Source organism: Talpa occidentalis, unplaced genomic scaffold, assembly GCF_014898055.3.
Source record: "Talpa occidentalis isolate TD23 unplaced genomic scaffold, MPIMG_talOcc4v2.1 talOcc4.3, whole genome shotgun sequence".
NCBI lineage: Eukaryota > Metazoa > Chordata > Mammalia > Eulipotyphla > Talpidae > Talpa > Talpa occidentalis.
In genome coordinates, this window is record NW_023603184.1 from 63030479 (window position 1) to 63054806 (window position 24328).

The following is a 24328-nucleotide window of genomic DNA, read 5'->3' on the forward strand; positions in this document are numbered from 1 at the left end:
TAAGTAAACATAAGCATAAAAGTAGTCTAGGAGGATAAAGACTAATTTTGCCTAATGTGTTTGTGAACAAAGACATTTGTGTGGTGTTGCATGCTGACGTTCTGTATTGTGTTATTGTCTTTTAATCTACTTTTTGCCTGTCCTTTGGTCTGCTCTCATAATCAAGGATCCAGATCTGCTAATCCTGCTGGTGGTAAGCCATTTCTCTTCTTGCTTATTTTGCATTCTTCCTTGCCCCATATTCCTTGCACAGTATTAATTTTTCTTTATTATGAGCTTAGCTAATCTTTCTGCATTTTTTGTTGTTCAAATTCTAGCATTTGAAATGGATTTCTTTTCTTCTTTTACACAGACTATGGTAATATGTACTGGTGAATTTTGCAATGAATTTCACTTTAAATTGTAGTTAAATTATAAAATACTGATTTTTGTGGGTAGTCACCTTAGTTTATGTAAATGATGGTGGTATGTGTGTTATTTTGTTATTTCCAGGTAAGTGTTATTTCAAAGGTATTTTTTTTTTTTTTTAAAACATCTGGGACATTCAGTTCTAGCATATAATGTGTATTCTATGTTTTAGAATTTTGTTGCCTTCTCTGCTAATGGCAATCATCTAAATAAATGACTGCCATTAGGATCCTTAAAACTTCGCTGTTTTCTCTACAGGAGACTTTTGTCCCATAAGAAATGGTCTTATAGCCATTAATAAATGTAGTTAACCATATTGTTTGTTTTTAATTTCTGCTTGCGTATATCACAGGGAATATGGTCTATGAGATTTCTATTTCTGTAGATTTTGGAGATTTCCTTTGATGTTTAACACACAGTTGATTTTTATAATATTCATATCTGGAAAAGTGAAAATAATGTGTATTCTGTTTGTTGGTATATATACAGATTTTTATGCTTTATATTTCAAAGCTATGGTATTTGAAGCTTAAAGAGTTGATTACTGACGCTTTATGGACAATTACTTTTATCAAAATGCCATATCCTTGCCCCTTTTTAATGCTTGTTTATTATTTTTTGTTTAGGTATGAAGTTCATTTCATTTTTTAAAAAACCAATCCAAGAATCTCCGTCTTATGATAGGTTAATTTAATCCAACCACATTTGTCATTACTAATATATTGCATTGAGCTTATTCCTGCCATCTTATTTTGCGATTTTTATTTGCCATTTTTCCAGTTATTCCATCCCCCCTTTTCTTCCATTTGTTGGATTAATGGAATTTTCTTGGATCCATTTTCTTCCACTACTGTTTAATCAATTTGTTGTATTAGTATTTCTGCTCTTCTACCAGTTACACTTAACTTTTTGACCATATTAACTCATATAACAAAAAACAAAACAATAAATAAGCACCTTTGTGATTATTTGTAGAAATTTGCTTTGAAACAGGGAGTCTTGTACTTAGTCTGCCCTTTTGAATAAGAAATTTTGCATGTTTATAGAACTTTCCTAGTAATTCTATGTAGATTCTTTTATAATTTGATATTTTTCTATCCTTGTGTGTTTCTTAAGAATTAGCATTGCCACCAACTGAAAAGCTATTTTCATAAAAAATTCTCTTAGTGTTTGGGCCAAATTAATGTTTATAGAAGCTTCCACAATTACTGTATTTATTCCCTTGTTTACATCCGTTGTTTATATTTGTTTCGCTTCACTTTTAGCTGGTAGCCGGTCAAGTTCTCCAGGGAAATTGTTGGGAAGTGGTTACAGTGGCCTTGCTGGGGGTTCCTCAAGAGGCCCACCTGTGACACCCTCTTCAGAAAAACGAAGCAAGATTCCCAGGAGTCAGGGATGTAGCCGAGAAACAAGTCCAAACCGAATAGGACTAGGTAAGGATTCTCAAAGATCTCGGAATACCATTCCCAACTTTGTCATAATTTTGATTATAATCTAATGACTTTGTCTTAATGTAGGAAACAGAAAATCTACTTTGAACTGAGTTAAAACTCCGTTTCATGATTATGGCATATTCAGGTTTCAGTTAAAACTGGAAAATGTGTGATACTTGCCATTCAGATTCATGGGAATTACATCACTGTGGAGCTTTTTATTTTTATGGTTACTTTGCCAATATTACAATTGGGAGAGTGGGCAGGAGACTTTTTTTCTTTGACTAATTAGTATTAATTAATTAAAATCTCTATAGACATTTCAAGACCAAATTGTATGATCCACATTTATTTTGATTTTAATCTTCTCTAAACTGATTGATGAAACTTATAGCCAAAGAATAATACGTACAACTCTTTTGACATAATATTGTTCAAACATAAAACTAAGAATAGTTGAAAAATCAAATATATTGTATTTGTTTTTGTGCTGTAGTATTTAGTTTCTTTGTAAGTGAATAAAACTATATGAATTACCCTCAGTAGCTTAAGGACCTTTTACCCAAAATCTAATTGGTATGCTATCTTTTTAATACAGATGTTGGAAGTGTTTTTATCATACATTATGAAATAACTATGTTCACCTATTTTGTTTCCTAATGATAAAAATCTGTTAATGTGAAGTTGAGTACTTTAGTTCTGTTGGCTTATCTTTCTTATTTATTTATCTTCTCAACAATTTTTACTTGAATATTTACTGTGATATACCAGACCTTAGAATTAGAGAATAAATAAATTTAGCTTCTGACTCTGAAAGAGTTTGTGTGCTTAGAGGTAGAAATGTGACAGGGTGCTCTGGGACCATAGAGAAAGAATTGTCTTAGATTTCCTACTAGGAGAGACTTTCTGGCACAGCTTCTGTTTTGATAAAGTACAAGGTGGCATTAGGCAGGGTTGGGTAATGAGGGAGGAAGGTGAGCAGTCAGACAAGAGGAGGCAGCATCTGCATTCTGGGAGTCACAAATAATTTATCTGGTTTTGGCAAAAGAAGTTTGTCAGGGTACCTGGGAGAGTAGGGCAAAAGAGACTGAAAGTTTCAGCTCATGAAAAGCCCTTGGAGGTTGCTTGAGCTACAAGAAGGCAGGGACAGGTATTTAAGTAGAATGGTTTGACTCACATTTTCTAAGCAAATGAAAACTATAATCAAGCAGTGGTTTTGTTAATTCTTTATGATGCCAATTTTCTGTTGATTTTACATACCTGTGAACTGATACATTTTTGGATACAACCGAAGAAAATAATCACTGAAATATCTTAAATTTCAAATTTGATATTGTAACATATCTGTGTTTAGGTTTGGTTTTGTTTGGAAAATTTATTTGATTGGAAATGTAGGCATGAGGTTTCAGCTATTCTTTTTCCATAGTTAATTGTTGAAGTTTATAGACTTGTCACTTGTCAATCCAGATTAGGTTAATGCTGTTAAAAATTCTTTTTAGGGATTTTACTTTTTATATTTACTCAGATTACATTCGTACTTCACATTGTTAAATAAACCAACTTTGGTTGTCTAACATAACTATAAGTCCTGATACTCCAGTCTTAACTATGGAGTTTGTGTTGTAGGTAGTTGAAAAGGTAGCATTTAATTAGCTTTTAAAAGAGGCACTGTGAAACATCAGTAAGAACTAAAGAGAAATGTATTCCAGATTTTTATTACAATTAGTGTTTTGCAGAATATGATTTCCTCAATGCTCATTAAGGGGATTGGTTATGTGTAAAAATTTGAGGTCATACATACAGTTCTGATTAATGAAGATATAGCTATACATTGTGAGAATATATGTATATACAGATAAAAAGAGTGTGTGTGTGTGTGTGTATAAATATGAATAAAATAGCGCTGCCATTTCTTCCCATAGTACTCCTTAGATATTCCATTTTATGTGATGTCAGATATATTAGTATTTGTCAGCAGTAGATTATGTATGAATCTAAATATTTTTTCATTGCATGGCAACTTTCAATGTAATTGTTCAAAAGGTAGAGAATGAGAGAGCATCTTTCAAGAATATAATTCCCAAACCAATGAATAGTTTATAAATTAGGCTGGGGATTTGCACTGATAATTCTAACTTTCTATAGATTGTGTTTGCTTCAATGATGTAGTTTGTTTGAAATAATTTGGAATTTCCTAATGAAATTTTCCTTTCTCACCTGTGATAAAAACACAAGATTCTTCTTCAGTATTTAAGATTTTTTAAACAAAATGGGATATAATTACTGTTGGAGAGCCAAGATATAAACAAAACTCTGTGACTCTTTTTTGTTTCTTGGCAGTTGATTCCTTCATAAACTGTTCAGTCAAGTGGAAGAGTAGATTTGTAAATTGTTTCATTGTTGTATTTCATTCTGGTTTTGACTGATAATAAAGTCACATAAATAGCTCTTTTCTATAACAGATATATTTTACAAGTTTGCCTTTGGTTCCCTTTTTTCTCCTAATCATCTATTAACAACATTATAAAAAGCGTTTTGCAGCTTACATTCTGTGGAAATACATTTAAAATGCTTTCAGATTAAAAATATTTGGAAATAATTAAAAATTAATAATCAGCTTCAGCTATTAATTTGGGCTGTGTGTACAAGACCAAAACATGAAACTACCTGGGTTAAAGAGACTTCTTGTCTTTAACTTCTGTTAGTTTTCATTATTCCTTTTTACTGCATTTTGACATGAGTTCTGATAAGACCCTTCCTTAAAAGGCAAAGTCAGGATTTTTACCTGAAAATGCTATAAAGATAGTGTCTCTCTCAGGAAATGAAAACCAATAAAATTGTTTTCAAGGCTTCCCAGTACTTTCCAGCATTTTAAGTTCATGACTCCAGCGCTACCTAGGAATACTGTTTTTAGAAAGTTCAAAGGGACGAAGGTTTTTTTTTAAACTCTCCCTCTTCTGGCATGCCTTCTTCCCACTGACATATTCACGTGTAGAACACTCCTTTTTGCCACGCTAAAGAGACAGGTGGATCTGTTGTATTGTTTTTTTAGTTGTGACCACATTATTTGGTCTTTGTCAGTACCTTTATTTCTATGCTTATCTTGGGGTTTCCTTGTAGATTGGTGTTTTGAAGTGTTGTTATAAGGCAGTGTGTTTTTTTCTTGTTGCGTTTTAAATTATCCAACATTTGAATTATTGGTATCACCACCACACTAGATGTACTTTTATGAGGTTTGGTGCAACGAAGGGCTAATTTTTACAAATTATAAACAACTCTTCTTCCATGGGTTACTATTTGCCTTTATGTTTAAGAAGCTAGTCCACAGGAACATGGGTGAATGAACTTTCTCTAAGGGAAATACCACAAGGTAAACCTTGTTAAGAATTTAAACATACTTTTACTTCAGCTATATCTCTTTATCCCTCTCTATGCTCTTTGTCTGCACAAAGCAGGCTTAGTGTGGGGAGAGAACGGAGATAGCAAGCATGGTAGCAAGCGTGTTAATTTAAGGAAGAGTGTGTGAGCTGGGGAAAAATTCAGAAACAACTTGGTAACAACTGTTAAGAAAATGCTCAACTAACCAGACACACATGTGATAGAACCATCAGTACTGTTCTTACTGCTTTCTGATTATTTGTTTGTAGTGGGCAGTGAAATAAGACAAGATCTTCATGTATACCCTTCAACAAGGAACTCAGAGTTAGTTAAGTGTGTACACTATCTTACAATTCCTTTCTCCTTTAAATGATGGGACTCCTTCCTAATCTTGCCAAGCAGAGGCTGAAAACCAAAGAGCCTGAGTGGCTGAACCATTGAGTTAGTGTGGAACTGGAGAGGTCATTTCATCAACTAGATGAAATGCTGATGAAAAGCTGTATTGCTTGATAGATTCTAGGCAACGTCTCGTCTATTGGTGTTAGTCACTAGATACTCCCCTCCTTTTGTCCTTTTGCCCTTATTGTAGGAGCTGTTTAGAATGTTACCCAGAATTGCTGATTAAATAGTTGCTGCTGCTTTGAGTGAATACTCAGTGCTTACATGTCACTATGACAAAATGAAGGCATATTTAGGACTTACACAGGAATCCCAAATAAAGCCCTGTTTCCACTGATTTATTTAGATGATAAATTCCTGCTCTTAATCTTTCTGTGTTTGCGAGGGAAGACTTAACCACTCAGACCTACTCATACACCTTTATGGTCAATAATTCAGCTTCTCACACCCAGCAGGAAGTTGGTTTGATTTTTTTTTTCACTTCTATATTCCTCTTTAGCAGGGAGTGTCATTGTTCTGGTTTGTAAGACATTGTGTTATGTAGTTTGGCCGTACAGTAAATCTACCTTTGCTCTGAAATAACAGGCTGCCCTTGTTGCAGTATAGTAAACATGACTGTTGTTACATCAATGAATAAAGTTTATTTTTCCAGAATTTCCCGGAAAGATATTTCTGTCTAGAAAAAGTAGCTCCTCTCAAGATGGAAAATATTTATTGTCCCCATTAACTATTGCACATTTAGTATACAGAGTTGTTTTGGGGTATTTTGCCAGTGCTGTTTTTAAAGTAAATTTCAAAAATAAGGGCATCATGGCCTTTTCTTAGCTTCATAGCCACTTCTAGTAGACCTTAGACTATTCCTGTGACTCTCTGTGTTTTATGTGAGAATAATCGAATTATTCAAGAATGACAAAATAATTGGCCAGTCTCAGGTCAGTGGAGGGATCTTTTGACATGAACATTGGAATTATCAGTGCACATTATATAGACTCATGTGTAAGGCCGGGTAAATGAGGATACTCAAGTGGGGAACACAGGCAGATCTTTTTGGATTCCGTGAAAAAAGGAGGGATTCAGTGTTGGGACCAGTAAATGAAGGGATAGCAGTCCCAACTCTTGTGTCTGTGGTATTACATCACTAAATGTTTGAAACATCTGCACTTGTACTTGTGTGGGTGGGCTCAGTAGCCACGTGAGTACTATGACTTCTTTGTAAAGAAGGTTAGGCTGAGAGGGGGTGACCCTCTTCCTTCTGACTAGGTAAGTTCATGGACTTCAGTGACCCTAGAGCCTTTATTCTGTTTTTTAATCTAAATTTACTTATCTCTCTAAGAATCCAGCCTATATGAAAAATGGCTTCGGTCTTCTGTGCTCTTATTGAGAAGTTTGCTAAAGCCATAAAAACGGATCATTTTGTAAGACGTTAGATCTTGTATTTTCTGATGCCATTTCTGATGATCTTTGGAAAGCTTTCTTTTCATTTCTTACGTTTTGATGTTATTTCACCCTCATGCTAAAATTCAGCAGCTTTCTGAGGCATTGAGCATAATGGAGTGTCTCTCTAAAGCCTCTCCAGTTGCCATGGCAGTCCGTGGGAGCTCAATGTGGACAGGTGCTCGGTCTTCAGAACTCACATAGACCGTGTCATGATTAGATTTACAGAATGTAACTGACCTTTTGTGAGTTTTTCTGTCTTCATTAAACTTGTTCACCTTCTCTGAAACCCTTCATGCTGCACGCTAGCACGGAGCAGCCGTATCCCTCGACCCAGCATGAGTCAGGGGTGCAGCCGCGATACCAGCCGTGAGAGCAGCCGAGATACAAGCCCTGCTCGGGGCTTTCCTCCACTTGGTGAGTACACGTAGGTGCTGACTCGCAGAGCCAAGACTTCCTTTCCCTGCTCCAAATGCTTGTCCACGACACTGCTAGGTGGAATGACCCGCTTTCCCTCTCTACTGTCCTTGTGATCCTTTCTTCTTTCTCTCCTCTTCCTTAGTTACCCTTTGTTGTCCCCCCTCTGCATGCTTGAATTTTGGCAGATTTCAATTTTTATATATTAGAGGAAAAAAGCACCACTTCACTCTGTACTGTTGTCGTTAATGGCCACTTGCTACCACGCAAGCCCCTCTGTGTGGTAATGCCTAACAGAAGGTGAACCTAGCCAGAGTCAATTGCTGCTTAAAAGTAGAGTTATCCTTAGTCATGGAATTTCTGCAGTTTGTTTTTATTTTACCTGAGATTAGTCATATGTGATTCAGTTCAACCAAGGAACAAAATCACTCAGTGCGCTCAAAAGCATGATCACATTTAGGAAACTCAATGTGCTTAGTTTAGGGGCGATAACAATCTGAAAAGCCGCATGAAGGAAGATATGAACCACGCAAAGCTTTCTTCAAAGCAATCTAAAAACTTTCTGATATACTGCTGAGGTGTGCAGCACAACACGAAACTTTGACATTCATTGTTAATTATTCAGATATTTTCATTCTTCCTGGGCTCAATAGGCTATTTAATGTCTGTGACCTGATACCATCCTAGGACAAAAAAGATGTAAATATTTGGATACTATGAGGTGTTGTAAGTACCACATCTCAGCTCACCAGCTGAATGCCAATTGGGGCTGTTCATTCCCCCCACCAGCAACAGTTGTTTTATAGCCAAAACTTGTATTTTAATAATATCAGGGATTCAAGAAAATTAAGCCAAAAAGTGAAACATGTATCCTTTTTGAAATATTATGTTTATCTTTTTAGTTCGAATACATTTAATATAGGTCTATTTTAGAAAAGTTTGCACTTTCACCTGGTATAAATAATCTTCAAAGACAACTATCTCACATGCTTTTGCAAGAAGGAAATGTTTTATATTTGTCAGTAGTAGCATATTAGTTCTTTGGCATATTAATGGCTATACAGCTATATATTTTTCTCTTGCTAAGTGTAACAGGCACACATACAACGGTGGAAGAAAAAAAGTACTTCATCTTAAATAAAAATGTTTGTAACAATTAGGCCTCTAGCTGAAATTATATGGAACTATAGACTGCAGCAGTGTTATTTTGGATCTAATTATGTGACTGGTATTTTAAATGTAAAAATGTCACTACAGAAGATGTATGTTAACATCAAAAGAGTATGGTCTTCATTTGCCTCTACCTCCTTCTGATGTTACACACTTCTTCCCAGTACCTTTCTTTTTCCTCAATCAGTATCAGTAGTTAAAATCTAGATAACTTTATGACTTTCTGTCCCTTATGTAGCTCTGAGGAAGGACAGGTAAAGAGACCCAGAAGCCCAGTTAGAAGAATTGCTTGACGTAGTGAAAAGATACCTGTGTGAGATAGTCTGTCTTGTCAGCATAACCTGAGTGGGCAGCGTACCTGGTGCATGTAGCAGTTCCACAGCAATCTGAAGCATTTGAGCAGAATTCTCAGCAAATCAGGGGTGGCAATGATGATCTTTTTCTGATTGAATTGGTGATTTTTCCTTTTAAGTAAAGGCTGTATATCTATGCATCCTTGCTCACTATTTTACCTTCCAAACAACCTGTTAATATAAATGAACAATTCTATCTGCATATTGGTTATTTTATCTCTTAGAAGCAATTCAGTGTCTGTATCTCATACATGTATGGGTATTTTCATTACTGTCAATGAAAGCAGCTTTTGTAATCCAGCATGTGGTCTATGGACCCTGTGAGGTGTGCTGAATTTTGGGGGTCCTCATTGAACCCTGAATCGTTCAGTGACCTAGTCTGTTTTTCACTCTCTGTGGTGAAATGAATCTGCTAAGTGTCTGCTTAAGAATGTTGCCATGTAAAATGCTCCCGAGGCAGAAGACGCGGATGCACATTTCTTCCTAACAAGCTCCAGCATCAGCATGTGCCTTCTGTTGTGGTCAGGCAATTGTTAACATCTTTTGGGCTGTTTTTTTATACCATGCCTTTCGCCCCCTCCTCGGGTTAAAGCTGTGCCTGAAACTGTTGTCCAGCAAGAATAACAACAGTGCTCCTGTGTACCTGACACCGTTCTGAGAAATCATTAGGCATAATCCTTTGTGGTACCTGTTCACCTTCTGGGATGGCTATTGTCATCCCTCTTCTACAGATGACACACAAAGCAGAGACTTTTTTTCACTTTTATCATGTCACACAGTTAAGTAGTAGAACCAGGTTTTGAAACCAGATCTGACTTCAAAACCTAGCTGTTGCCTTGCCTCATTGAAAGCAGGTCTGTTAATTCCATGTCTTTCCTTTATTCCTTTTAAATGTAAAAAGTGCTCACTCTGACTCAGTGCTCTCTTCTGACTATGGCACATAGAAAGTACTGGTAGATTGTGTAAGTCATGAGTTCTAGGTTCAGAATTAGGACCTGAGGATTCAAAGTTAAGTCCTCTGAGAAGGTGGTTGTCCTCAGAGGAATTTACTACACCCTTCAGAGAATGTGTGGCATCCCTTTCATTCATCTTAGTAATCACTTTTTACTTCCTTTATAAATTAGTGAGATTGTGTATTAGTGCCCTTTAAGGCAACTTATATAGCCATCCTTAACTTTATAAAAGGATGAAGTTGTTTCAGTTTATATATATCGGTACTAAGGTTGCATTTTTATTACAAGAGTGTTTTGGATCTTTTAAATGGTGTGAGTATATGTTAAATGGTTATAGTGATAACTTTTAAATGGAATTACAGGTTCTAAGACTGTTATTAATCAGACTGTGGTGTAAGTGAGTCTGCCTTGGATTCCATTGTTGGGTACTCACCTGCACATATGACAAAGGACTACACAGTTTTACTGTAGAATATTCTGGTGAAACAGAACCAGTGGACAACTTTATAAGGGGTCATGATGTCAGGTATTAGTTAAAAGCTATTTTCAGTTTTAAACTATGTAGATACATACTGATAAGCTTATATAATAAATGAATAGTTTGCTTTAAGTCTGAACAAAATGTCTCTCCAACTCCTTCACTTAAGGCAAATGATAATTTTATAGTATGTTTTAGAGATTGCTGATTTATTTTTGTGCATCTTGAGGAATGAAGACTTTTCTTATTTTCTTTACTCTTTGTAAGTTGGTAAAAATTTGTCCCTGTCCTTATGGGCCAGTAACTGTTATTTTTTAATAACGCATGTACCACAGGTGTGTGCATTCTACAAAGTGACATGAGCTTTAAATAAGATTATATTGAAGAGCATGAGGTTTTGCTATTTTATGACTAAACGTGCAAAGAGTGTACAGAATCCTAGTAGTGTGCATAGTTTGGGTGAAGGTAGCACTGCTGAGTGTAACTTGGTTAAACCTACAAATTATTTCGGATATGGTCACCATCTTTTCAGAGTAATGAATAGAAGCATATTATTATATACTTTTCCTGACGTAAAGAAAAATCATATCACATGGAACTCTGGTCAGTAAATCAACAGTTTGAACCAAGTATATATTGCACAGTTACTTTTAACAGTTATTCTTTCCACACAAGGATGAAGGTTAGCATATATTTCTTCAGACTTAGGAATTTGCTTGTTGTGACTACTTGCGAAAATAATCCTTAATGTCTGAATGTAAATGAATTTCCTTTTAACCAATCCTGCTGCCAACAGCACCGCCAGCCCTACTATGTTACTGCCACTGTTTCCTTTGTGCCTGTCACCATTTTATGTGCTTTATATACGGTCTCTTAATTCTCTTAACTTTCAAGAGGTAGGTACCAGTATTTGTACCATTTTATAGATGAAAAAACTGAGAAACAGAGCAATTTAGTACTTTGCCCAGTGTTCTGAAGGTAGTGGCACTCAAACCCGAACTTGCCCCCAGTGGTATTACCAGCCAGAGTACTGCTCCGACCAGAGACTGAAAATGCCTCTGGAAGGAAGGTTATCAAGCTTGTTATGACTCAGTTTCCAATACTGAAGTAACATATTCATTAGTAATTAGGATATTCATGCAACGAAACAACAGTTTTGACTGGGGGAAATGGAATCCAGTTGTTTAGCCCCCTTCTTGTGATTTCATTCTATTTCTGTTCAAATAGCATTATGAACTTCTATGCTTTTGTTTTTGGTGCATGGTTGCATATGCATCACACACTGATGGGACATCTCGTGAGCTGAGTTAATAATCCATCCTCCTGTTCCACTCTGAGGTGTAGACAATGCTCTGTGACTCCTGACCTTCATGTTGCATATTTCCATAATGGCTGCTAGAGGCTTCGTGGTGTGAACGTAAACCTGGAGTCTGTTAGGGAATGCACACATCGTATGAAACACCTGCAAGAGTGCCTTTGTTGTGCCTGTGTGTTTAATAGCTGTGTGAGAGCCAGCAGGCTGCCATGGAGTTTGGGGATTGGCACTTGCTTCCATTCATATCCAGCACCATTTCCTCTCATGAGAAAACATGCCTCGCTGGTAGCAGTCTCTGCATTTCCTTTGGACTGTGGCATTTTCTGTCTCAGTACTTCTGTGTTAACCCAGTGGGTGTTGCCGTTCCTTTTACCTGCAGCCTCTCGACGTCATTCCAGGTCCACTAGTGCTCTCTCCACTGCTGAATCTGTTGGGCAGTCAGGTGAACAAGTGCTCACTGCATGACTTGGCTTCTTCATATGTTCTAGTTTCACACTCATTTTAACATTTGTTTTCATCAGTGTTGGTTAGCACTTGGCATGTATGCACCTCATTTTTTTCTTCCAATGTGCTTTTGTTTTTTTAAGTTGTTGAATGTTTATGGTTCTGTTAATAGGCTGTAGATGCTTTATAGCCTGTTTCACAACCTCATTACTCCAGTGTCCATCTTTATGTTAAAGCAAAACAAAGCAAACAAGAAAATGGGCAGGCACATCTTCCCCTCTTCTCATTCCTTGCCCAAGGAAAACCACCACTAGAAGTAGGTATCTTGGAGGGTTCCTGTCAGGAACTGGGGTATGAATATCACCCAACAGAATCTTTTAGCTCTGAAGTGTTTGTTCCCAATAAAATGTTGATTTTTAATGTTAGTTGTTAGTGTCAGTTTCTAATTATTTAAAGGTACTCTTCAGTTACCAAATGCTCCAAAGTATAGTGTACATAGTTTCATATATTTGAAAATAACTGGATTGTGCTAAAATTCCTATGGAAAGACAGGATCACCATTCAGACAAAAATCAAATCAGGCCAAAGGTAATTTTTGCAGCCCATGCCCTCCAACTTTCCATCTCATCTCCTTTTAACATAATCCACTGCCTTTGGGACAAAAAGCAAGCATACAATAATGCAACAGTTTGCCAGTTTTAGCTGGCATTTTGATATGATATTTGTCCCCAATAATTAGTTTTCTTAATTGATTAAGCACAACCTATTAATATCACAGATTGTTGATGGTGACAACTGTGACCAATTCACTGAGTTAGGTATTTTCTTTTTTTCCCCTGTAAACAAAGTCAGTTCTGAGTTTCACTATGTATCCTCTGATTAGTACATTCCCTTGAAGATATGGGCCAGACCAAGGGCACAGTCATATGCATCCATCCTTTGGAAAATGGAATTTCTTGATAGTATCAGAGCAGTGAGAATATAGAATAGCTTTTGGCCTGGTGAAGACAAAGGCTTATAATTTTGTTTAGATCCAGACAAACATTTGCCCTTAAGATTTGAAATTCAAGTTATCTATGATCTACAGTAAATGATTTGTAGTCACTCTGTGTGGCAAAGCTGTAGCACTTGGGAAGCACAGAATAAATGCATTTTTCTTACAGTTTTAATTTTGTGTTGAAAATCAGTTATCCCTGAAGCAAGCAAGAATTGCTGGCATGAGATCTACTTTATTTTTTTTTTTTAGAATATTTTATTTAAGTTTATGCTGAGTAATTTTTAAATGGCTTATAACTGAATTATTTTCATTTTGTTATTCATAAAACTTTACTATCTACCCTTTTTTAATGGGAAAAAAAAACTTGAACAAGATCATTAATCAAACTATGTGTACAATAAATCTCAAATTTACACATTCCTTTATTTCAAATGATAAATTTATAGATACATGTAGATATACATATTATAGTTTTGTTGCTTTTTTCATTTATAGGGCACACTAAATCACCATGTAAACATAATTGGTGTATGTCATTCAGTATGATCAGTAGTGCATTAAAAAAGGGGATAGTATAACATACAATTTTTGTTTCTTTATGAAAATTCATTACTGTATATAACTTTTCTGATAGCAGTATTTAAGCTTTTTTCCCTTTTTATGACAATGGAAGGTGTAATGTTTTGAAACTGACATTTTAAAAAGCTGAAATAACTCTTCACGTTTAAAGATCACCAGTTTTATAGGTCATGCCTTATTACATATCTAAAAATTTAAATATATCACTTTATAGGAGAGATTAATTCATGTAAAACAAATAATAGTTTTCCTTTTACTTTAAATGCTTTGTTACTTGAATGTGAGTAATACAGAGATTTCCTTGTCTAAAAGGTCTTATGTGTTAAACAGAGATAAAATACTGTACCAGAGTAGTTCTCTGCCAGAGATTCTTTAAGCTTTAGTATTCTTTAAACCATCTAAACTTTTTAAACATTACCTCTTAAATCACAACTTTCTTATCCTTAATTGTGGTCCATTGCGTTTATTTTAAATAAGAAACTTTTTCCAGTAGGTAGTGGGATATAATTGTAGTTTATATTGACTTTCTCCTATTTCAGTTGCAATCTCAGCACTTCTTAAAGAAGGCTGTTAACTGACTTAATAGGGCTTTAAAGAGTGAGTATTCATTGTCCTCAATCTGAGTTACTACAATTTGTTTTAAATTATTTGGGTAAGATCCATTTCATTGATATGTATAAAGATTATCATTTAAAAATCCCTGGAGGGACTCAGGAAAAAAATTACACTAAATTAACTGAATGATTAATGTTTTGCAGTGAAGATGTTAGCTTTTTGATTATTAAAGGTTTTTAATTGATATTTAAATAACCTTTGGTGACAATAGACATGATGAATATCTAAGATTAGGTGTCCTTAATAATAGCTAACAAGTAGTGTTGCTAATGAACATCAGCACAAAGGTAAATTTAATACATTTGCTTCAGATGTTAACTTTTTTTCTAATTACATATTGCATTAGAACTCATTTATCAAACCTTCAGGCTTTCTAATCAATTTGCCCAAATATCAGGACCACTTGCCTCTACTGGGAACACTAATTAGATTAAAAGATTTAATTTATAGCCCTGATTCCTTCTATAATAAGTTTCCCCCTCTCCCATGTCTTGAAATTTGTCAATAATAAATTATTATTAAAGAGCCATTTAAATTGGCCGGATGCTTAGTGACAGGATAATATGAAATGTGAATAACTTAACCTCAAACACTGGTAAACAAATCAAGCGCAGTTAGAACTACAAGTCAGGCATAGTTAAAATTAACTGGAGATTTTTTCAGTGCCTCTGCCCAGTAGGTGGGAAGAGGCAGGAGCCCTTGCAGAGATTTGAGAAAATTTGAATTAAAGTGACATATCCTTTGCTTTTGTTTTTCAAATAGATCGATTTGGACTTGGCCAGGCAGGAAGAATACCTGGTTCTGTGAATGCCATGCGAGTTTTGAGCACAAGTACTGATCTTGAAGCTGCTGTAGCTGATGCTTTGGTAAGAGTCAAATGTGTGTAAGGTCTCTGAATTATTCACCTGCATTTTTCTGTCTTAGCAGGAAATTGTTTCAAAATCAGTTACTATATAAATTATCTTTGACACTCCTTAAAATTGTGTGAATAGTGGGTACGTTTATTTTATTATTGCTATCTTCTTAAACTTTTTAACATCTTTTTACATAAGTGAAAATTGGTCTTGCCCAGCATATCACCTTCAAGTGTTTCTTCTGTGTTCAAGGAAGTTTTGATGACATTGGACTTCTCTGATGTCATTGGGCTTCTTTTTTTCCTTTTATCCACATTTTTTCCAGTGTTTCCCTTTTCTCATTCTCTTGCTTCTATTGCTTTACAGGGTTTGATGGCATAACCTAAATATATTATTTTAACAGTGGGTAACAGAATTTGTGGTTTGAAAACCTTCTGTTTATCCTGTTACATCACTGGTTGTTCCATATGATTTTATGTTTCTTTATTTGTTTTAAATGTCATTATTTAAAGAAATTTTCCTGAATTTTGACATTAACTCTTTGAGGATGTGGAGCACTGATGGAATATGTTTTCGTTTCATTATAATGTAATATCTTTTTTTTAAAACAGTGGCTAGCTGTCCTTGAATTTGTGGTTTTAGCAAAAAGTTCCTTGGTAGAATCAGCCTGTGGTCATTTTGCTTTTAAAAGTACATTTCAGCTAGTAGTAAGACAGTTTCTTGCATATTCTGGTTGATGTGCTCAGCATTTAAAATAGATACTCTTTGGAACTGTGATTTGTGGCCTTGCTTGTGCTCTTTTACGATTTATTCTTTCCTAAGGGAAAGGTATTCTATATCCTGCTTTTAGACCCTGAATTTTAAAAACTTAGCCATGTTTTGTCTGCTCACAACTTTTAGTCTGTGTGGCTCCAGTGATTCTTTCATCCCTCCCATCTGTCATTTTAGTCTTGCTCAATCAGATTTCTTTGACAAAAGTATGAGCCAGCAGTTTGCCTCTTACATAATGCTTTTCCTGTAAGCAAGGTCTGTCTGCCTGACCAGCTCTATTCATCAGCCTTTCAATGAGAAGGGCTTTTTTCCTGACAGATACAGGAGTTCAGGATAATGGTTCTAACCATGACCTTAACTTAAGTGTTAGAAGCTAGAATAAAATTCTGTGAAGCTGTTTTTCCTTCCAAGTTGCATCATTTAGTATCTGTCTTATGTTTGTTCAGAGCCCCTAGGAATGGAGGTGACAGGGGTGGGCAATGATGAATGTGCAAAACCCTTTGCGAAATGGGATTTCTAGTTATGGCAGGAGAATTTCTTAGTTCTTTCAAGAAGGGAGGGTGTAAGGGACTGTATGCAAAGTTCTCGAAGACAGAATGGGTTTTGAGAGTTTGAGCCTTGGCTTTCCTTCACTTGGGCTTTGCTCTGAGCTCTCGCTCCCATTGCACTCCAGCTGCCCGTACTACTTTTTGCTCAAACTTCTAGTGCTCTGAGTGACCAGCCTCAGCCAAGAAAGCCCAGGAATGGTACAAGATCTCCTTGCCTCACAGGATAGAAGCCCAATAGGAGCAGACAGGTGGATCTTAGGAACAGACAACAGGATTAGTGGTGACCTTAGAGATCTACCTCAGTAGTGTGAAGAGCATTTTAGCCAGTCCTGGAAGGTCTGTTAAGTGATTTAAGAGGGAATGCCATTGTGAAAGCTTGCTTTATTATTATTCGCTTGATATGAATCGCTTGCTAACCTATATTTTTGGTTTGCTAAGATATGTTTTGCTGTACACTTTTGTTGCAAGAACAATCCCCACATATGCTTCTGACATAATTCTCTATGCTTTTTCCCCATCCTTCAATATTTTCCTGCCTACAGCTGTTAGGAGACTCCAGGAGCAAGGTACCAGTGCTTTAACTTTTGTTTTATAACTTTATTTTTTCTGTTGCAAGTATATTTCCTCTAGGAACTAGTGAAATCAACAAAAAAAAGTAGCATAGTATGGAAATTCTGATCTGAATTACGATTTTGTTGAACCTAGTGATGCTTTTATTAATGATGGAATCAGTCACCTTTCACTTTGTTGTAATGTTTATTTTGAATGTCAAGCTCTGCTCCTTCTATTAGTGTTTTGTTTTATTTATTAACCCACTGTGTGTCTACTGTGTCATTATTATTTCGTGGATGAAATTTATTCAACTTTTTTTTATTTTAGGAATCTAGTTTGTATGTAAATATGATGATTGTATAACTAATTTATGATCCTAACAAAGGATACTTCTGAGAGTGAAAGAAGGTGATAATAATCACAATGCAAAATAGGCTTAATAAGACAAAACTGTGCTGAGCAGATTGGGATGTCCGTAAAAGCCATATTATTAGAAAATTACACAGTTTAAGCTAATATCAATAGCTTCAATTTTTCTTTAAAAAATTATTTTTTAAATGTTATCATTTCATTTAGCCATTGCTATATTATTTCTGTATTTAACTTCCAGTCTTACAATCAGGGTAAATGAATATATTCATTATATTCAGAGAAATTAATGAAGTTGGTGTTACAGTCTGCGGGGAGTCTGTTTTGTTTTGTTTTGTAAAACTTTCAGTAAATCTTAATGAAAGTGACTCAGATAATTTAAGAGTCCCCTTTACATAGGATGTTCTGCCACTGGCATTTCAGTTTCAGACTTTCTTAAGGAAACTTGACTATTTAGACAAATTTGCCTGTCGACCAAGCTCAAAATATATTACTTTTGATTGAGTAAAGGCTGGTGGGCGCACTTACCTTGCAGTGTGTCAGGTGCTGAGCCAGGTTATTTAACATTATATTCTTAATCCTTACGCCAAGCCTATGAGAAGTAGAATTAACTTCCTGAAGCTGGGGAAACTGAAGCAGAAAGATTAGGAGACTTCTGAAGTCGCATAGCCAGTCAATGGTGGCAGCAGGATCACAACCCAAGTTAGCCTTACTGAAGAGTCCACACATTCTGCTAGAGACCTCACTTTTTTCTTCATTATACCTTCTGGAAGACTGTCTATTCCTTATTACACCTTCTGGAAGACACCTTCTGTTTTTATTTCCTTGATCTAAGCACAGGAGAGTGTGGTGTGTGCCATATGTTGTGTGTGTGTTACTTTTTACATTTAACTCTGTTGTTAATTTTGTTTGTATGACTCATGGCCATTTCGCCTTTCCATTTCTTCCTTGATCACCCCCATCCCCCATTGGATCTGGCAGAAGAAGCCTGTGAGGAGGAGATATGAGCCATATGGGATGTATTCTGATGATGATGCCAACAGTGATGCCTCGAGTGTTTGCTCGGAGCGCTCATATGGCTCCAGGAATGGTGGCATTCCCCATTATCTGCGGCAGACCGAGGACGTAGCAGAAGTTCTCAACCACTGTGCTAGTTCAAACTGGTCAGAGAGGAAAGAAGGGCTTCTAGGCCTGCAGAACTTACTGAAGAGCCAAAGAACACTGAGGTGAGGCCAAGGTTGTGGATGAGGATTGAGTCCCATATCATGCTTACCAGATACTTAAATGGATTCCCTGCCATCTGTGGAGTCCTCATACAGTCAGGTGCTGGGACAGGCCTTCCCGAGACTTTGATATAGGCAAATACTTTATAATTTATTAGATTTATAAAATAACTGGTTGCTTGGTCTCACTCATAGCAGGAATTTAGAAAACCTAAATAAGAGACCAGGAAAAAGACTAATCGATATAAAGTGAAAATCAAAATCAGCAAGCAACTATAAACCAGAGACACACTGTGAAGGCGGGGAGAGAGGGGCGGGGAAAGGAAGGACTATAGTCAAAATAAGGGGGGGGGTGCAATTGTATGGGGATTATAACCAAAATGAAAATGCATACATTGTGCAAAGATGAAAAAAGATGTAAGAATTATATAAAATAAAATATTTAAAAAATAATAACTGGTTGCTTTATGGTTCACATTTGTTTAGTAGGTATTATTTGAGAAATCTTGGTATAGCTTATGGTTTAGATTAAAAAAAAAAACCTGCAGATTGATATGGTTTGTTAAACTTTAGAGTTGTGGATAAAATGATGCAAGTCTCAGTCTAAAATTTTTGAATGCACATATCCATATATACATATATAGCAATAAATATGCATAGTACAGACATTAAAATAGAGTACTTTAGAATAGTAATACGTTACCTCCAGAAATATGTTGATTAGCATTGGTCTAAACTAGATTGCCTTGTTAAAAATGTTAAAAGTAAAGCGGTAGCTACTCATGACCCAACTGTCTCATCTGTATGAGGGGGGAATACTCAGGGATGGTTTGGGGAAGAGATGACACTTCTATCAAACCTTGAAGTAAAAAACGGAATTCAGTAGTAAAGGATGAGAAAAGGAAAAGGGGCACTGATGTGAAATAAGTGTTTGCTTTGTTTCCAACACATTGTCTGCAGGGTGCATTCTCTAATCTTCTCAGCAGCCATGTGAGATAGCTCTTATCCTGTTTGACTAACATGGATATAAGGATATCAGTATTTTGTCTGTGGCACAAATGAGATTAAAATCAGGTCTCACTGACTCCAGAACCCATGCTTTTCACAGTTTATCCTATTATCTTTCATCTGTGGCAGAGAAAACAGACCTAGAATGAAATGATCAGGATTCAGCTAATGGCTATGAAACTTCCACAGATGTGAGCTTGGGTAATACCTCTCTGACACTCGGTTTTCTCATCTTAAAATAAGAACAAAACTATCATGGCTCTTTAATTTCATCATGAATTAAGACAGTTCATTTATGAAAGAAATTTCATTATATGAAAAGATTTCTAAAAGGACAGCTATAACTAATCTTAGTATTGACTTACTAAATTTTGTTTCCATTTTTCCCCTCCAGTCGAGTAGAATTGAAAAGATTGTGTGAGATCTTCACCCGAATGTTTGCTGACCCTCATAGCAAGGCAAGTGTGGGAATCGTGCCTTATTTACATCCCTGTCTGCATGACTGTGTGAACTGTGTAAAACACTGCTTAAGAATGAGAGATAATCCCCCATAATGAAGGTTAGACCTTAAAAATTTAACAGCAGTTCAGCAGTAATTTGTGACATCTTTCAAAACTGGAATTCTTGGAAACTTTACATGTCCGTAAAGCTTCAAATGAAACACTGTGTTTCAAGTTAAGAGTCTTCATGGAGAGAATCAGATGTAGTCTTTCCTCAAATGATTTTGAGGCCCTCATATTAGCCAGACAGTGGGCTGGGTCCCAGAATATATTATTGTATTATAATGTAGTACCTTTAAAAAAAATTAATGAAAAAAACAAACAAAAAAAAATATATATATATATATTGTATTCCAAGAAGAATTTTTTCCATACAGGATAAGATTTTAAAAGATTAATGGATTTCTTTGTAAACCAGGTTAAATTATTTCCCCCTAGAACTTTTTAGATAGTGGCTGCTTCACTGGCTCTTGGGGGCCAAGAGAACACTGAGGACTGTCATTTTAACAAGGAGTGCCCGCTGAGGGGAAAACACCCACAAGTATGGGACCACTGAGTACCGAGGGGAGTCCTTTGCAAAAGTTTTCTTGGATCTAGATTTTGATTAAATACCATTCTTTGGGCGGTTCAGTTAGTTTGCCCTCAGAAGCTGTTAGATGATAAAGAAAACAGGTAATAAGCTACTGGGAAAGTTAAAGTGTGAATAAAGAACAGGAACAAAAGGAGAAATTGATAGAATCTCAGGTCAGTAGAAGCAGATCTTAAATATTTGACATGTAGGATTTAAGTAGCTAAAATGCAGTTTTCGTAGTTCAAATGACCCTTTTTACGGTCACACTGGAAGAAACAATCAGAGCCAGGGTTTGTGATCCAGCTAGTTACTGTGATCTCCATTCTTTTCCTACTCTTCTTTCCTCCTGGGAATTGTCCTTACAGTGTCAAGCATCCATCTATCCCTCCATTTATGAAACATTTACTGAGTACCCACTAGGCTAAGGAGACAGAAAGCAAGATGGAATCCCTGCTTTTTGAGATGTTCATGGGAGTGTAAGAGAATGAATGCAGGCCTTCTCTCTCTGTTTTATTTTATTTTATTTTATTTTATTTTATTTTATTTGGTGGCAGTTATTCTCACTCAGTATCAGTCTTGAAGCATGTCTTAAAATTCTTGATCCTCACAAAGTTAACATTGACGATATTAATAAAATCCAGGAAGGCTGAGTTTAAAGACCACACATATACAAAGATAATTATCAAGATATTTTTCTGAGGTAGGATTAATTAATAGCAGTTAAGATTTAAATCATACACCTACGAGTCATAAGATTTATAGCATAAGGGATATTAGATGGCTTTGGACATTGATGAAATTTCTGTTACCTGTCACCTCTAGATTGCTGACTCAAAACCAGAATTTGAGGATAAAGAAGGAAATTTGTTTCCATCAGAAGGCTCTTGTACAGTGAGTTTGGAGGTCTCAGTTTAGTTAACATTTGCTCGCTGCCTATGAGCTAAATCAGGAATCCCACAACTGGGGCTCACTGACTTTTTTTGAGTTCTCTATCGGGAGACCCCTGGTGGTTAATAGTTGCTGTGCTAGATCTAAGGAGGTATATGATGGCTGGGTTTTCCCAGTAGAGCTAGACTCATTAACCAAGTAGGTAACACAGTGCTACTTAGCTCTCTGAAATTGCCGCAGATATATTCTACTGTAGACTCTATCCTACCTTCGAGAACAGTAATGGTTACACAGCAGCATGAGCATTATGTGAATTATCAGTATCTTTTACTCTAAGGCATAATCTTTCATACTTTATAATATTGGAATTGGTATACCTCAGATGACTGAAATGAAAAGAAATATATACACAAGTGTTTTTTCCTCATCCTATAATAGAATTTGTTGAATGCTAGGTAATAAACAATAATAGTATAGCATTATAATGTTTAAAGTCCTTTTTTTGAAAGAGAAAGAGGCAGGCCTCCAGTACTAAATGAATACTTTTCAGCAAAATTAGTTTCTCTTTGTACTGAATTTTAAAGGCAGATTGAGGGAGGGGATAGTGTTTTATCAGTTTGTAGTCTCTTCAGGTCTTTTAAGAAACTGCATGAAAATGGTATTAATTCACAGTGGACTAACATAGAATTTGTTTTGTTGCATGGCCTGGTTTGCTGTGGAATTCACAACAGAGAGTAAGTTTCAATCCTGTTTTTTTATCTATTTTATTTAATATATTTGCCTTCTATGCTATGACCAGTTGTTAACGTGTTCTGAGAGTGGGAAAAACTAGTATGGGCACTTTTAATGTTTTATAGACTTTGGAGGAAATCATGAATTAAATATGTGAAATGTTGGGTTGTCATTTGTGTCCAGGTTTTCAGTATGTTTTTGGAGACTCTTGTGGACTTTATAATAATTCACAAGGATGACTTGCAAGACTGGCTTTTTGTTCTTCTCACACAATTACTTAAGAAAATGGGAGCAGATTTACTTGGATCTGTGCAAGCAAAAGTTCAGAAGGCTCTAGATGTCACACGGTAAGTGTGTTAGTGGCCAGGCCATTTATAACTTGATAACTGTGTCTTGTAAAGGATTGTTACAGTGAGGTTAATTAACACATCCTTCATAATTACCTTTTTGATGTAATGGGGGTGAGAACATTTAAGATGTCCTCTTGTAGCAACTTTTAGGTATTGAATTATTGTTAACTATAATTGCTGTGCTTTACCTTAAATCCCCAAAACTAACTAATGTTATAACTAGAAGTCTCTATCCTTTGAATAATGTCTCCTTTCCCACATCCCTCTAGCCCATGGCAACCACCATTCGACTCTTTCTATGAATTCATCTTTGTTTTTTCAGATTCTGTATAAAAGCAAGATCTTGCAGTATTTCTCTTTCTCTGACCTACTTCACTTAACATAAAACCTCAAGCCTCGTCCATGCTGTTGTTATCAGGATTGCCTTTTTAATGACTGCGTAACATTTTATTGTATACATACACTACATTTTCTTCTTCTGTTCCTCCATCAGCAAACACTTAAATTATTTCCATGTCTTTGCTGTTAATAAATGATGCTGCAGTGAACATGGGAGTACAGATAGCTCTTTAAGATAATGATTTCACTTCTTTTGGATATATACTTAGAAGTAGAATTGGTGGATCATGTGGTAGAGGAACTTCAAGGAACTTCCATACTGTTTTCCATAGTCACAGTTTATATTCCCACTAGCAGTACATAAGGGTTCCCTTTTCTGTACATTCTTGTCAGCATACTTAGCAGTGACATTTTGGCACCAGCCATTCCAGCAGGTGTGAGGTGATACTGCAGTATGGTTGTGATTTGGATTTCCTTGTTGATTAGTGATGTTCATCTACCTTTGTGTAAACTCGAGGACCATTTGTGTGTTGCCTTAGGAAGAATGTCTGTTAGGGCATGGTGAGGGCTGAACTGTTCTGATGTTACAGGACTCTACAGGTGGTTTCTTTCCATTCTCTTCTGTCACCGAGGATTTTCATTACCCCCTTAATTATCTCCTCTCTAACTTGATTCCCATATTCTTTTTTTGACATGTTAAATGCCCCACCAACCCATGAAATGAAATACCCATATCTTCCTTAAGTTGGTGTTACTTTTGTGAATGACTAAGACAAATATAAAGCTTTGAACATTGATTTTCTTCTCTTTAAAAAGCATTTGAGAATATTTATATCCTTCTGAAGACCTTACTTGGTGTTTCTAATACTTTAACTTCTTACAGTTCATCCTAGACATTTTTCTATCCTTGTATTATGTAGTTTTCCTGTTCATCTGAAGAGGTTTATTGGCTCAAAGATTGATAGCACACTTACAACAGTTGTAGTCCTTCTAGCTGTTGTAAGAAAAGAAAAGCTGCCCAGACTCTAAACAATATGCAAAAGACTATGTGTTGCTATTATTTAGAAACCTCTTATCTATTGCCTCTAAAATTTTAAGTGCCCATCATATAAGCATTTGAAATTAAATGATCTCAAAAGATACTTTGTAGTAATGTGTTTATGATTTGGTGGAGGATGGAGAAAAGTATGTCAGATCAGGTAATTTTTAAATGAATTAACAATGGCTCCTACAGCAAGGGAAATAATTGC

The 24328-nt window shown here is 35.9% G+C and overlaps 1 protein-coding gene across 1 annotated transcript in view; it reads left to right on the top strand.

Annotated features, from left to right (window-relative positions):
• The window catches only part of CLASP1 (cytoplasmic linker associated protein 1), a 255088-nt gene that overhangs the window by 179692 nt on the left and 51068 nt on the right, over positions 1-24328 (top strand). The window contains exons 21-28 of the mRNA XM_054699624.1: positions 167-193; positions 1674-1841; positions 7362-7469; positions 15136-15239; positions 17089-17112; positions 18449-18693; positions 20093-20156; positions 22573-22736. Coding sequence (XP_054555599.1) covers positions 167-193; positions 1674-1841; positions 7362-7469; positions 15136-15239; positions 17089-17112; positions 18449-18693; positions 20093-20156; positions 22573-22736 — 904 coding nt within the window. The remainder of the gene's footprint in view (positions 1-166; positions 194-1673; positions 1842-7361; positions 7470-15135; positions 15240-17088; positions 17113-18448; positions 18694-20092; positions 20157-22572; positions 22737-24328) is intronic.